The sequence below is a fragment of the Choloepus didactylus genome, chromosome 14, assembly GCF_015220235.1.
Source record: "Choloepus didactylus isolate mChoDid1 chromosome 14, mChoDid1.pri, whole genome shotgun sequence".
Classification (NCBI taxonomy): domain Eukaryota; kingdom Metazoa; phylum Chordata; class Mammalia; order Pilosa; family Megalonychidae; genus Choloepus; species Choloepus didactylus.
In genome coordinates, this window is record NC_051320.1 from 55,226,615 (window position 1) to 55,243,559 (window position 16,945).

The window sequence follows — 16,945 nt, forward strand, 5'->3', positions numbered from 1 at the left end:
TGAACATGGCATGTTTTTCCATTTTTTTAAGATCCTGTTTGATTTCTTTTAGCAGTTTCTTGTAGTTTCCTGTGTATAAGCCTTTTGTGGCCTTAGTTAGTTTACTCCTAAATATTAGATTCTTTTGGTTGCTATTGTAAATGGAATTTTTTTCTTAATTTCCTCTTCCTGTTGCTCATTACTTGTTTATAGGAAAACTACTGATTTTTGCATGTTGATCCTGTACCCTGCTATCTTGCTATATTCATGTATTAGCTCTAGTAACTTTACTGTAGATTTTTCCGGACATTCTACATATAGGATCATGTCATTTGCAAACAGTGAAGTTTTATTTCTTCCTCTCCAATTTAGATGCCTTTTATTTCTTTTTCCTGCCTAATTGCTCTAGTTAGAACTTCCAGCACAATGTTGAATAACAATGGTGACAGTGGCATCCGTGTTTTTTCCTGATCTTAGAAAGCTTTCAGTCTTTCCGCATTGGGTATGATGTTAGCTTTGTGTTTTTCATATATTAGCTTTATCATATTGAGAAAATTCCCTTCTATTCCTATCCTTTGAAGTGTTTTCATCAAGAAAAGATGTTGAATTTTGTCAAATGCCTTTTCTGCATCGATCGAGATGATCATGTGGTTCTTTTCCTTTGATTTATTGATATGGTGTATTACATTAATTGACTTTCTTATGTTGAACCAGCCTTGCATACCTGGAATAAATCCCACTTGCTCATAGTGTATAATTCTTTTAATGTGCTGTTGGATTCAATTTGTGAGTATTTTGTTGAGGATTTTTGCATCTTATTCATTAAAGAGATTGGTCCATAATTTTCATTTTTTGTAATATCTTTGTCTGACTTTGGTATTAGGATGATGTTGACTTCATAGAATGAGCTGCGTAGCTTTCCCTCCTCTTCAAATTTTTTGAAGAGTTTGAGCAGGATTGGTACTAATTCTTTCTTGAATGCTTGGTAGAATTCACTTGTGATGCCATCTGGTCTTGGGGTTTTCTTTTTTGGGAGCTTTTTAATGACTGACTCAATCTTTACTTGTGATTGGTTTGTTGAAGTCGTCTATTTCTTCTCAAGTCAATGTTGGTTGTTCCTGCTTTTCTAGGAAGTTTTCCATTTTTTCTAAGTTGTATAATTTATTAGCATATAGTTGCTCATAGTATCCTTTCATTATGTCTTTATTTCTGCAGGGTCACTATATATGTCCCCTTTCCCATTTCTGATTGTGTTTATTTGCATTCGCTCTTTTTTTTTTTTAGGTTAGCCTGGTGCTAAGGGTCCATCGATTATCGATTTTATTGATTTTCTCAAAAAAGCCACTTTTGGTTTTGTTGATTCTCTATTTTTTTCCTATTCATTATTTTTGCTCTCATCTTTGTAATTTTTTTCCATCTGTTTGCTTTGGGGTTAGTTTGCTGTTCTTTCTCTAGTTCCTCCAGGTGAACAGTTAATTCCTCAATTTTTGCTCTTTCTTCTCCTATAATATAGGTGCTTAGGGCAATAAATTTCTCTCTCAGCACTACCTTTGCTGCCTCCCATAAATTTTTATATGTTGTGTTTTCAATTTCATTTGCCTCGAGATATTTACTGATTTCTCTTGTAATTTCTTCCTTTACCCACTGGTTGTTTAAGAGTGTGTTTTTTAGCCTCCATATATTTGTGAATTTTCTGACCTGCCTGTTATTGATCTCCAACTTCATTCCATTGTGATCTGAGAAAGTGTTTTTTATATATCAGTATTTTCAAATTTTTTGAGACTTACTTTGTGACCTAACTTGTGGTCTGTCCTAGAAAATGATGCATGAGCACTTGAGAAAAATGTGTATCCTGCTGCTGTGGGGTGCAGTGTTCTTTAAATATCTGTCAAGTCTACTTCATTTTTCATAGAATTCAACATCTCTGCTTCCTTATTGATCCTCTATCTGGGTGTTTTATCCATTGATGAGAGCACTGTATTGAAGTCTCAAAATATTATTGTAGAAGTATCTACTTCTCCCTTCGTGTTGTCAGAGTTTGCCTCATGTATTTTGGGGCACTGTAGCATGGCGCATAAATATTTATGATTGTTATGTCTTTTTGATGAATTGTCCCTTTTATTAATATATAGCATCCTTCTTTGTCTGTTTTAATTGTTTTACATTTGAAGTCTAATTTGTGTGATTAATATAGCTACCCCCGCTCTCTTCTGGTTGTTGTTTGAGTGAAATATCTTTTTCCATTCTTTCACTTTCAACCTATTTTTGTTCATTTGTCTAAAGTGAGTTTCTTGTAGGCAGCATATAGATGGGTCCTGTTTTTTAATTCATTCTGCCAATCTCAGTCTGTGGCTTTTTATTGGGGAGTTTAATCATTAACATTTGTGTCAGTACTGTAAGGGCAGTACTTTCTTCCACCATTTTTTCTTCTGGATTTTATGTCATTTTTTATTTTTTTTCTCTCTCTCCTTTTACCCTTTCTGATAGTCTTCATTTCTACACTCTTCTCCAAACATCTCTTTCCTATCTTTTCCTATTAACCTGTAGCACTCCCTTTAATATTTTTTGTAGCACGTGTCTCTTATTCACAAACTCACTCACTGTTTGTCTGAAAATATTTTAAACTCTCCCTCATTTTTGAAGGACAGTTTTACTGGATATAGAATTCTTGGTTGGCAGTTTTTCTCTTTCAGTTTCTTAAATATATCATGCCACTGCCTTCTCGCCTGCGTGGTTTCTGTGGATAAATCCATACATTGTCTTATCGAGCTTCCCTTGTATGTGATGGATCACTTTTCTCTTGCTGCTTTCAGAATTCTTTATCTTTGACATTGGACGATCCGGTCAGTAAGTGTCTTGGAGTAGTTCTATTGGGATCTATTCTGTTCTTGAGTCTGTAATTCTATGTCTTTCATAAGGGTTGGGAAATTTTCAGTGGCTATTTATTCTATTATTTTTTCTGCCCCCTTTCCCTTCTCTTCTCCTTCTGGGACAGCCATAACAATATATTCATGTGCTTCATGTTGTCATTCAGTTCTCTAAGACCCTGCTTGTATTTTTTATTCTTTTCCCTATCTGTTCTTTTGTGTGTAGGATTACAGATGTCCTGTGCTGTAGTTCACTGATCCTTTCTCATGCCTCCTGAAATCTACTGTTGTATGTCTCCATTGTGTTTTTCATCTCTTCTGTTTTGCCTTTCATTCCCATAAGTTCTGCCATTTGTTTTTTCAAGCTTACAAATTCTTTCTGGTCATCCAGTGTTTTCTTTATATCCTTCATCTCTTTTGCCACATTTTCCTTCGGCTTGTTGATTTGATTTAGGAGATTTGTTTGAACATCTTTAATTATTTGCTTCAATTCCTGTATCTCATTTGAAAAGTTAGTTTGTTCCTTTGGCTTATCCATATTTTCTTGTTTCCTGGTATGGCCTGTGATTTTTAGCTATCTAGGCACCTGATTTTCTTGATTAGTTTATTCTAGAGCTTGTTTTCACTCTTTTACCTACAGTTTTCTTGTTGGTTGGCTTTGTTCTCTATCTCTTCTTTGGTGTTCAGTTCGACTTACTCTAGACCTCTAACATAGCTTCTGTTTAGTTGATCAGAGTTTTTCAGCTCTTGTTTTTGTTGTTCTTGTCCTGTGTCTATGTAACTTTTTTGTGAGAGGGTCTTCCCGGATATGATTGACCCCAATCACATTTTCCCAGTCCAGAGAGGCCCTGGTCTCAGGAGGAGAGTGTAATCCATATGTATGAAGTTTCCCGTAGAATGAGACCCTGCAGGTTTTCAGACCCTCCTGTGAATCCTCTAGACTCTACTTTTCCTATCCTGTCGAGCACTTGGTGCCTGTCAGTCTGCAGCTCCCCACTGGTGTAGAGAGGTGTGGTGCCTTTAATTTTCAGTAGCCCCTGTCCCTGCCAGGGGTGTGACTGACTCAGGCTGTTTTTGTTATCCAATCTCTGGGGTCTGAGTTCTCTAAATAAGGGCCACCACTTGAGCTGGGTCCCACCACCCCTTGCCTTGGGAAAATTATATCCTTTAGGGAATTATTTCCCCCATGATTTAATTGCTTTGTCTCTCAGACCTATCTTAGCTCTGCCATTGCCTAGGTTCAGCTGCCAATTGCAAACACCTGAGGCTTTCTGTAATGAGCTACTTAGACTAGTTAAAAAAAAAAAAAAAGAAAAAGAAATCCCTTTTCAAAGATTTTCCCCAGCCCTCAAGTTTAGTCAGTCCCAGTATAGACTATTTAAAAATACACACTATAGGGAATTATCTATTTCACCTGACGAGTTACTCTCAGACAACTTTAAATCTGCCCTTTTTGGGGGCACTGCTGAAGCCTGAGAGTTCCAGCAGCTCTTATGGGCTACTGAAAAATTAAAAATAAAAAATTGGAGAGAATGAAAACAAAAGGGGGAAAAAAAAAAACCCTTTTCTGAGCTGGACCACAGCTCCTGGGTTTGTAAACAAGAACTGGAGTTTGTACCCATTTCTATGTGCCCTTTTTTCTTGGAGCCCAACCCTTTTCCAGTATTCTGAACACTTCTAACTCCGAAAGTCTCCATTTTTTTTTTTATTGTTCTTGTTCACCCTGCCTCCTCTCTGCCAGGCCAAATCCTCCTAGTTCCTTTCATGCCTGCTTTTGGTTTATTTGTACTTGGAGCTTTTATTCAGCAGTCCAAATTTGTTAATTATTTCTGCAGTTTGGGCCTGGTTAAGCTCCCCTCCTTGCTCACAGCACAGATTGTTTCTTTTTCCCTCAAGGAACCAGCTCCAAGACAGTCTGCCATGCCTGGCCAGGGAAACTTAACAGTTCTTCGCTGCAACCTCAGCCATTCCACCCATTCCAGACTGGTGTACAATGCATGTCCAGTCACAGAAGTCCCAAAAACAACTGTTCCATACAATTCCTGGCTATTTACCAGCTGTGCTAGAGAAGTAACTAAATTCCACACCTCACCACTCCACCTTCTTGCCCCACCCCCTGTGTCTTCTGGTTTGAGGGCATATTCTTCCACAGAGTTGTTGACATGCCCCAGGGTTATCAAATGTCTGATGTCACTTTTTTGTAAATAACTCAGAATGAGGATGCCTGGACCACATAGGGTAATATAATTAGAGTCACCTCTCCCCCAACATATAGGGGATTTCCCATAATTTTTAATTTTCCAGGGAGATCTTTGTTTTTTTTTTAATACACTTCTGTGCCAACAGGTAGATTCCCTTGTTCATCCCTATTTCAGATTGGCAGGTGTCTTTCTGGCTCTTTAAGGGTCCCAGCTTTAGGTAGGCAGCTCATTTCAAAATGCTTGCCAATCAGGGGGTCTAAAGATTAACCTGTTGTCTCAGGATGACCATTAAAAATCAAATCCCCTTGTTTATTGAGAGTGGCTAAAATCCTCAGGTCATTAACAACATCATTTAATATTTTGTGTTTTAATTCAGTTTGTCATTTTGAAATCTAGTCTATTATCTAGTAAAATATTGCCAGAATTAAATTCTTGTTCTAATTATCTCTTCAGAGTTTTTTTTTATTTTCTTCCTTTCAAATTCATCCTTGAAAATATTTGAATCCACAAATTTTCAATGATTTTTTGAAGATGTTTACTGTCATCTCAAAAACTTACTTGAGATAGCACAAAAGAAAAGATAGCACTATATGCCAAAAATAGTGTAGTTTTATAGGACTATTGACTTATTTAAATTTTCTTTTTATTTCTTAGGTTATAGGTCTTTTATATGTTATATTACTGGTTTAACTCATCACATACTGAAAAAAATGTGTAATACAGACAAGTACTTTTTTTCCATCAGTGCTTTAGCTAATATTTGTTCTTATTTGATTCCCTGCCATCTTTTCCATTTTAAGATATTATTAATACCTCATACATTTTAGCATTCCCTTATGAGAGCATGTCAGATGTAACATGTTTCTTACTTTGGTTGTTTTATGGAATTTGAGCTATTAGAGTGTAATTTTGTTGTCTCTCGGGATCTCAACCCATCCTCTGTATTCACAGATTTTAATTATTCTTCCTGTTACCTTTTACTTACCAGATCTCTTAATTCTTTAAAATTGACTTTCTTGAAATCCAATACTTACATGTCATAGAACCAGATGATCCCATTTGCTTTTTTGGCAGACACTGTATAAAGCTCTGCCTCTTGCAGACTTCAACAAAAGATATTAGTATTCTCTAGACTTCTCAGATAGAAAAGGATACAGAAAGACTTGAGTTTTATTTAGGTGTTTTCATGAGATAACATATGCCAGTTCTCTGATCTCAACTTTGTTTAATAATATAAGGTAATAATGGAGTCATACTTAAAAGGAATATTAAATTAATGGTTCCAAACACCTTTTCAAGTATGGTTTTCTAGCAAAACATAAAATTGCATTATTTTATAAAATGAAAACTAAGAATTTGGATGGTGGGCTTGAACCCTTTCACCAACACAAGCACTGGTTTCTTGGTAATTTTTTCCAATTTCATCTTCTACCATGTATATAGTACTTCTTTTGAAATTACTAGCAATTTTGAATGTAGAGTAGAAATAATCTACTAAATAACTGATCAAAATGAGAATGTGTAAAGAGCAATTAAAGTAAAGGCCAAAAGCTACTCTGGTGTCAGTTTTGTTCTCCAGATCCGTAATGGAACCTTTGTTTGAGCAGCTTCAGCCCAGTCCCTAAACCTTATTTCCTCATAGATAATATGGGGTGAGTAACGATCCTTACTTTACACTTCGTTGTTGTGAGGAAGCATTCAGTATTTAACTCACAAAAGCCATTTCCGTTACTGCAAAGGCAGTAATAATCCACAAAATCAACAAAACGTTGCTTTTTCAAATAGACGAATTTTAGATCTTTAAAAAAAAGAGATCAGAGATGACGACTGTATGCTCATACATGTAAAAAGATTGGAAAGATAATGATTGTCAAATGAAGGGGCGGAAGTATTAAAGATAGGAAATCATAAATTGTCACAAAAATAGTAAGATTATTTTTAGTAATAAAAGAGATACTACACTATTTACAAGAATGAAAGAAATTAAAAACCGAAAAAGTACTTTGTTGAAAGTCCTGGGATGATACTAATTAATATGAAATTGCTTAATTATATCTGAGTTTCTCAGTAATTTTTTTTCTTGCTATCATTTATAAATCTTATGAAATTAAGGTTACAAAACTTTGGCCATAAAATATAGAATCAGCATTGTCAAATAATAGTGATAATGTGATTTTGTTATACAGTACAAAGTTTATAGTATAACGGTTTGTACAAATCTAATGAAAATTATGCTAAAATATACAACAGACAATAGTTTTTTATTTTATCTTTTAGTATTCGGCGGCATCAAGAAAGGAGAGCAATTTTGACTCCAATTTTGACAGATTTTTCTGTTCGAATAACTGGAGCACCTGCCATCATTTTCACCAAAATAATTTCTCCAGAAAATTTGCATACTGAGGTTAGTACACAATTTAAGTGTCATTTCAGTGTAAGTAATAGAACAGCTACTCTTTGTACATCAGGTGTTCTCACAGTTTCAGTCCACAGAACATCAAACTAGCTCATTTAATAGTGAAAGTTACCATCGTAGCTAGGAGTTTTTGAGCACTTTTTAGGTCTCAGGTACTGTTCAATTATTACTTTTCATGTAATAACTAATTTAGTCCTCATAATAATTCTATTAGCTGCTACCATCCCCATGAGGGGATAAGGACACTGAGGCATAGAGAGATTAATCAACTACCCAAATTTTCACAGGTAAATAGCAGAACAGGATATGAACCCAAGCAGTTTGTCTCCCGACCCTGCACTGCTGACCACTACAACCTCTTTCTAATGAAAACAGCAGTAACACTGATAGATAGCAGAGTTCTTACATGAACTGCCTTACAGAGAGTTGTACTTGAATTACTTTATTTAGTCTTCACAATATCCTTACGAAGTTACCATTAGTGGCCATATTTTTTGGATGAGGAATCCAAGGTCAAAAAAGACTAAGTAATTTGATCAGTACTACATAGCCAGTAACTGGTGAATCCAAGTTTCAAGTCTGATCACTATGGTGTGCTGCCTGTATTCCTCACTAGAGTAGAATTGTAATAAGAATGTGGTCTGCCATAACTTAAAAAGTATTTCTCATAGAAATTATGTTATGCTAAATACATTACAAGCTTTTTGGCCAGTCACAGAATTACAAGCAGTTGTTTTGAAAAGTTCCGAAAAATACATTCATCCAAACAGATAAAACCATACATTCTTTCTCTGATTTTTAAAAAAACAATATTTGTATGTATATTATCTAGTTTTGTGTTTGTAATAGCCCTATGAGAAATTTTAGGTTAGGCTAGGTATCTTTTATATCCACAAAGGGTGTATAAAAATTAAGTTTACTGAGATCTTACAGTTACTTATTAACATAGTTGATTTAGAATACACGTTTCAAACTCCTCATATAGTGCTCTTTTCTTTATACAAATGCTGCTATGAAAATATGAAGTAAGGCTCAAACTGAACTCATTCCTAAGTAGATTCATTTGTATTTCCTATGTATATTAGGCTCACAAAAAGAAAATATCATAATGGCTTTGAATTATTAAGGCTTTTTTCCCAAAAATACTTTTTACTTGGATGCCCAAATACTTTTTATAATGAAATTCAGAAAAAAACAATGAATTTATCAAAGTACTTAATAAAATACCATCGCATCTTAATGCACTCATCCTCTAATATGAAGACATTATTACAAAGTTCCCCATTCCCAGGTGAAAGAAGCATGAAACTAGGGATCAGAAAACCTAGTTCTAGGCCGCACACTTAAATACTTGTGCATCTTCCTTATACACACTTTAGTTGCCTCATTTATAGCTACCCTAGTTACCCTCCAGATTGTTGTGAGGATCAAATTGATGAAAGAGATAATTATTATAGTAAATATATTATTATGTTATTTTATGACATTTGACAGCTGCGGATTCTACCAATTACATTCATAATACTTAATCTAATTAGAATTAATCATTTACTAATTTTATAGGAGGCCCAACTCTTATTGAACTTTAAAGATATCTTTTGTATAGATTTTCATCCCCTTGAGAAACATTAGTGAAAATTTATTTAAATAAACTTTCTGAATCAGTGTCCTTTATTCCTTTTCGTCATTACTGGATGACTAAAATAAGAATTCAAATTACAACGAGAAAATACAGGAAACTCACAAAGGAAAAGGTTTTTTAACCAGAAAAGCATAATCACTTCAGACAAGCTGTTCTTTATGGCTTTATTTAAAAAGCTGTTCTACGTTGTCAAGTTTGTACTTAGGCCAGTCATAGCTTCCTTAAGTTCATTCCCTTGGATGACACTAATAAGGAGAAGGCTGTTGGACATTTCCAAGCATTTGAACATTGTCCACATGCACTTCATGACAAGAGGCAGAACTTCTACTTATTGACTGAAGCTTCTGGGTTGTTTTTTCATTTCTGTTTTCCTTCTCTGAATGGTTTTCCAATGATGAATGTTGAAGTGATTCAGTTATGCAGAACAGCACCATTAAGTAGTGGACATCTACCTAATGCTGCCAAGATTTTAGCTATTTGAAGAACTGAAATTAATTAGTCTAGCTATCTTTGGCTTTAGCACTCTATTTTGGTATAAATCATTTGGAGTCTATCCTTTGGAAAAATACTTATACTGTAGCACTTTTGATTGTAATTGCCTGCTTACAGTTGCCTGTTTAGATCTGTCTGCCCAACAAGATTATAACCTCCTCAAGAGTAGGTTGCCTTTAAAGACCAACATTATTCTTTGTGATATTCCTGGCACTCTAGCATAGTGCCTGGTATTTAGGATATATTCACTAAATATTTGTTGGTTTGAATGAATGATCAAGATTATGCTAAAGAGTTACATCAATGCTTACATACTGAAATAGTTATAGTAGTTTGATGTAAGCAGAAGATGAAAATTTCTTATTGTGAGTTTGTTGCCTTGTAATTAGCACAAGGCCTCACACATAGCAGGCTCTCATAAATGTTTATTAAATTTGTCCATTAAACTATATTTAGTGGGTGTGCTCAGCATTTCTGCTACTCTCTTCAACATAGAAATTTGAGTCCCAGGAGATTTCATCAAAGTAGCAAAGGTCAAATAAGTAAGAATGATAAATTATCATCTAATGGATATCATGTTTCTTTATCTATACTCAACCGTTTTCCCTTCAGGAGATTTTAGTGTGTGGCCATTCCTTGGAAGTGAACATAACCACAAACCTGGACTTCTTCCTAAGTGTGGCTCAAGTTCAACTCTTACATCAGTTATTATTAGCAAATATGATTGGTTTGGAACCATCAGACAAGGCCACAGAGGTAACTTTTACCTGATTTTGATTAGGCTAACTACATTTGTGCCAACTTTACATTCATAGTAGGAAAACTATAAGTAAACTACATATTTTGTGCTAATTATCCTGTATTTAACCTTAGAAACATGGTTGTAAATCATTTTGGATTATTGGTCTTTATTTTTGAGATTTGTTTGGTCTCTTTTTCTCTTATTTATCATGCACCTTTGGAAAATTGCTGTGGCCTAGCCTCAGAAAAGCCTCTGTTAAAAAATATGATTTTATTACCCTGCTGAAATTTCTACAGTATAATGGAAGAAATCTGGTATAGCTTTCACTTACTCAGATACATTAGGAATAGGGCCTCTTTTGGAAGTGAATTTTGTGCGAGTACTGTGGGAATATCTTCAGTAAATAACTTGTAAAGCATTCGTTTCCCATGCTTAGTGAAGAATGGACACAATCATAAAAGTTGAATGCTTGCCTAGAATTTTAATTTTGATCCGGTGATCATTGGAAGCCTGCATTGTAACCACAAAGTATGTCAGCATGAAACAAAGAAAGCAGCCTGTTAGATGCTCTCAGTATCTGCTTTATTTCCTTTCTGTTTTCTGCAGTTCTACAATCGTATCTGTACTTACTGCAGATCTTTTATAAAAATTCAGTCAAGGAAACCATTTGTCTGTGACAGTGATATTGCTTTTATTTTTGTCATGTGCAAATGCAGAAGGCTCTAGGTTCTATTTATTAACAAGGCAGTGAAGAAGGGGTATTCACCGAAAGCCCTTTGATACCAGGCAATGTGTTAGCTCATATATGTTAAGTAACTTGGTATTACAACCACTCTGAGAAGGTGGATGTGGCTGTTATACCCATTTTACGAGGAGGAACTTGTGACTCAGAGAGGGTAAGTGACCTGTCTGAAATCACACACATACAGCTTGTAAGTGATGGACCTGAGCTTAGAATCCAGGACTTTAAACTCAATGCCCTTTCTACTCTGCCACAGTTTGTGTGCTATAGCTATTACATTCTTCTTTCAGTCTTCTTTATTAATATATATATATATATATATATATATATATATATATATATTGCTATGATAAAGTCTTTTATTTTTTTAAATGGAGGTGGTTCTCATATTTTTATTTGGGGTCTTTTTAAAAAGGACTTTAGAGCTATATAGCCTTCAAAATTTTGATTTTTTTTTCCAGTATACTTCAGGCAATCCATAAGAATATAATTATATGACATAAAAATAGGCAGGGTAAGACTATTTCTCCATGGCATTTTCAATGAGGTGCATGAGGCAATTTGGTTTGGAAAGAGTATCTTACATTCCTGTATCATTCGTGTCAACTTTATAAAATCTCCCACATCAAGGAACTCTAACTCACAGATACTGATTTTTTTTGGAATTTATACATCTTAGCTAATTGGTTGTTAATTATTTACTTACATGCTTCTAATGCCTGTTAGCAGGATCTGATTTGAGTAAGTAATCAGAGTTAGAAAGTAATGCTCTTATCTGAATATTGAGTCATTCCTTAGAATTCCAGAAGCTATTGGACATTGTTTTTGCTGTTTTTAAAATGTATCTCTTGCCCTTTGTTCCTTCTTGAAGATGACATTAAAAGTATGGACTAAAAAGAAGGGGGACAATTTGGTCATAGCCTCAACCTGGCTCTAGTCTAGTTGCTGGTTTATGTCCTATTAGAAAACTAAAGAAAACTTGATGACCTGTCAAACTGAAATATGGTCAAACTGAAATATGAAATAAGCTCCTTGTAACTTCAGTTTCCCTCCTGTTTTCTATTCTTAAAATACCACTGTCTAGAAATTTAGCATTTATAGTTTTTACAATATAATAGGCTGTATCTCTCTTTATGTCTAGTGATATAGTATTTGGGAATAATCAGGCTGACCAGAGGCAAATTTGGGGGACTATGACAGATGGGTCAAAAATGTCTTCTAAACAAATGGCTGTGATCACCATAGCAGTGGCTATGGCTTCTCTGAGTTCAGTTTTCTATACTTGGACTAGGAATTTGGTGGCATAGATTGGGAAAATTTCATTATTCAAAAAATACCTTCAGGGTGCTGGAAGAATATGATTCTGCTCGTAATTTGTTTAAAAATTATTGGCAGAACTCATATATCTGATCGTCTAAAAATATAACAACATTGTTGCTACATAGACTATTCTGCTTGTAATAAGTCAGAATCTATTTTGAAAGAGTGGATCAATTATCTTTAAAACAACCATGCTAAAATTTTAAAAATCTTTTTTGAGAATCAAAAATTAGGAATATTGAATCTGGCTGAGTTATTAGGGAAGAGGAAGAAGGGATTTGTGTTAGTTAAAAATGTGCATTCTGACATTCTGAACAGCTACTATTTGACAAGCATGATGTATTAATAATGGGATTCCCATCAATCAGGACTCCAGAAGGAACGCTGAATTACAGACTGGTTAATGTCATATCTGTTCTAGTTCAACTGTCTTAGTTTCCCAGCTACTAAAACAAATACCATACAATGGATTGGCTTAAACAATGGGAATTTATTGGCTCGGTTTTGATGCTAGGAGAAGTCCAAAATCAAAACATCAGCAAGGCTATGCTTTCACCCTGGAGACTGTGGTGTTCTGGGGCTGGCTGCCAGCAATCCTTGGTCCTGGTTTTTCTGTCCCAGGGCAGTGCACATCATGATTGTTTCTCCTTCCTCCTCTGGGTTCCATTGACTTTTAGCTTCTTGTCATCACTTTCACTGTGGCCCTCTCTTCAAGGGTTCGGGTAATAGGATTATGACCCATCCTGATTCAGCTGGTCACACCTTAACTAAAAATAACATCTTCAAAAGGTCCTGTTTATGATGGGTTCACACTCACAGGAATGGATTAAGATTAGGGACATTTTTCTGGGGACATAACTCCAAGCCGCTATACCAACTTTCTGACATCATATTGATGTTGGTGATTACAAAACACATTTCAATAAGAGGACATCATGTACATTTAATATATTAGTATTTTTTGAAGGAGTTAGTATTTTCAGGCAACCTTTTATCTGAAATACTAATTTAAAAATAATTCAAGAATATCATGGGGCATTTTTGTTTAGTAGAGGAAATATATTTATACTATAAACAAAGGGAATTAAAAATAGACATATAGAAGTGCAAACAGTAGGATAATCTGAGGATTATTCCTAGAACCAATTATATTTAATATTCATTTTAATTATATGGACAAGTAATACATAATGAAATTTTCAAGTTCACAGGTAAAAGAAAAACACTATCAGGTAATAAAATGAACAGCCAGTGATTTAAGCAAATTGCCTCCCATGTTGAACATAATTTTTACAATGTTTTTGCACTGAAAAATGTACTCTAAATAGAGTGAGCCTGTGTGTCTACTGTTTGATTTGCACTGTCCCTTAGGAGCACTATGACTTCCATGATTGCCAGCTCTCAGAATATTGACTCTCCCCCGCCTTTAAATTAACCTTCTTTGGTTTCTCTATACATGTTAAACAAACTGAGGCAGTGCGTGAAGGAAATAAACATTTAATATTCAAAAAGCCAAAATGTATTCCATTTTACAAAGTACATGTCCTTCCACATCTAGCTTACTACCAGAGTTCATCATCCCGTTCTATATTTCATGATTCCATGACAACATCTGGCTCTACAGGACTAATACAACAGGAACTTCATTTGTGGTTTGTTTTGTTTTGTTTTGTTTTTTGCATTTTAGTTCCATGATGTTTACATGAGGTGGGAGTCAACCTCCTAGATACGTTCCTAGTCAAAACCAATTTCTAACTTTCCTCCCATCAGAGCCCCACTACCCAGCCTTGATTTCTTTCTCAGTGTTTAGAAAAGCTGTGGTGATTGACACCATTGTTTACCCTTTGAAAGATTCTTTACCTTCTTACAAGAGGTTCTTGGTCCCATAAAGGCCCATGGTTATGAGTAATATAACATTCATTAACAAGGAAGATGGGTTAGTAACATATGCAAATAAATTTCAATAGCTTTTGCAAGAAACTGTGATTAAATAAAAAGTTTATGTTTTAATTTGTGCACACATACTTAGGGAGTAATAATGGAGACGATTTTTATATGACAAAAAAAGGAAACTAAAAACCATTGTAAATCTTCCTAAAGCTATCGGTTACAAGGCATTGTAAGAAATAGTCCAAAAACAAAACAAAACAAATCATATCTTTATATCATTTTATTCCAATTGTAGTCCAAAAAAAGATAAACTGTAAAGAAAAAATATTTGTATAGAATTTTAAAGACTAAGGTGACTTTGACTGAAAAGAAGAAAGCTGAGCAATCTGTTTGAAATTTGTAATATCATAAAGAAGATAGATAAGATACTGAAACTAGCCTGTTAACTTGAAATGGTTATTTATTTTTAATAATGATATTTTATGTTTATTAAAGTAATGCATGAATTTAAACAAATATTTATAAAAGAAATATATCAAAAAAGCATCAATCTCTTAATTTCCCCACCCCATCCTGCTGCCTATGGTCAGTCTCTTTCACCTCTATAAGCTGTTGCATCTGGTACTTCTCCCCATATTTCTGAATAACATGAATAGACTATCATCTATTGATTCACTCATCTTAGCATTACCTATTGACTTGCTATTTGTGATAGATGAAGATTCCAACTCTTACACTTCCCTTCTACTCCTCCATCTTCCCAATAGTCTTATATTTTTATATAAGTCATTATGAATTGTTTTCATCATAAAGACTATGTAAATATTGATCATTGTTTAGTGAAGTCCTATACCATGATTCCATTTCCTTTCTTAATAGTTTTTCCCCTCAAGTTAATCATTGTCACATTTTTTTCATTTGCTCAGGTTTTAAAAATCTCTACATCCCCTTCCCACTCCCCCTCTCCCCATACCACCCTACAACCTGCTCCCACAAGTGGCTCTGCAAAATGCCTTGCAATTTAATTTTTCATACTTTGGAACATATCAAATAACGTGACCTCTATTTTCCCCAGTGGAGCCATTTTTCCTGAAGTCCTTTTTGTTCTTTCTCCATTCTGACTGGTAGTCCTCTAGATCCTGCTGCACAGCTGGCGCAAAGGAGCCAAATGAGAGAAGAGTGTGGTTTTACTGTGTTTGAGGTTGATGTAACGAGTATTGGAAAGAATCTAGGTTATCAGGAAAGTAATGTGTTTTTCCTTGAATATGTATTAATAAATTTGCCAATATTTTTATTCTACCATTCTGAAATGTGAAGTACTTTGAATCCCTATATAGAAACAATATAATAGTATAGAAAAATATTGTAATAGAGTTTCTTATGCCTGGCTAACGTAGTTTTCCTGTGTGTTTTTAAAGTTTGTTGTAAAATAGAATATAATACACTAGACTTTTGTTTTGAATTATGATTGATTATATGCCTTATGAACTAGTGGTGAGGGTTGTTTTGCCGTAGTATAATTACTGTTTTAACTTGGAAATAATCAACTTTGGATTTGTTCTTGTTTATAAAAATGTAAATTCTTGTTTTTCAGTAGAAGATGAAAAATTCTTACAAGGCATACTGGACCAAGCTAAGGATTGCTAGAAATAATTGGAAATAGGAATTTGATGGTTATGAAGAGACAAAGGAACTTTGAGTAGTGGCATTAGTCGCAGATGTTTTTTGGAGTAGAACACCCTGAGAACATATGTGGATGGAGTTAAGGTTTGAAAGCAGGAACTGAGACTGCTATGAAGGGAGGATGTTGGCGTTCTAGTCTATTTTTATGCTTTCTATTTCCATCTGGACGTAGACATGGATGGAAGAGGCTAGATGAGGGGTTACATATTTCTGTATTTAGGAAAGGAGTTGGGAATTTTGGTTGATGTGCATGTAGGGACCTCCCATTGGTGTTGCTATACTTAGTACTTGTTTTCCTTCAGAGGCACCTGGATAGACTACTTGTAACCAGGCAGTAAACACAGGCACCAATAAAATATGAATTCTAGCAGTGTCTTAAATGGACAATAGGGGCTGTGAGGGAATACCCTAAATTTCTAGATCTCCAGACCTGGAAAAGAAATTAAGCATTTTACTATTTATCCTCTCCAAGGAAAGAGCTTCTTAGGAACAGTGAACTGTCACACCTGTCAGGATTTTAGTTAGGCCTTGTAAATGTTAAAGATGTATAATTTTCTCCTGAAAAGTGAGCTTGTGCTGAGAGAGAAACACATCATCGTTGCCTCAAGGTAGATACAAAGCATCAAGAAGGCAAAAAAATGTTAATTTTTTTGTTATTTATTCCTTATAGGTTTCTTGACTAGAAATCCAGTGAATAAGTTAAGTTTTCCCAAGGCTCTATTAAATTGTCTTCCCTACCATTATTCAACAAGTATTTCTTAAGGGCTTACTTTATACCAGATATTCTGGCTACTGACTGAGGGAGATATGAAAAATAAATACATTGTGTTCCCTACCCTCTACAGTTTTTTAATCTGGTAGACATATAAATTATAAACAAAGAAAAGATAACGAAGAATTCATGTGAAAAATGTTAAATATACTCTATCAGAAATTAGTGTTATAAGTTTCAGGGAAGGAAATGAAGGTTT

The 16,945-nt window shown here is 34.6% G+C and overlaps 1 protein-coding gene across 7 annotated transcripts in view; it reads left to right on the forward strand.

Moving 5' to 3' along the window:
- VPS13B (vacuolar protein sorting 13 homolog B) overlaps nt 1-16,945 on the forward strand; it is a 1,017,676-nt gene that overhangs the window by 672,098 nt on the left and 328,633 nt on the right. For all 7 annotated transcript variants that reach the window (XM_037803400.1, XM_037803396.1, XM_037803398.1 and 4 more), the window contains 2 exons: nt 7,325-7,451; nt 10,210-10,353. In XM_037803400.1, coding sequence (XP_037659328.1) covers nt 7,325-7,451; nt 10,210-10,353 — 271 coding nt within the window. The remainder of the gene's footprint in view (nt 1-7,324; nt 7,452-10,209; nt 10,354-16,945) is intronic.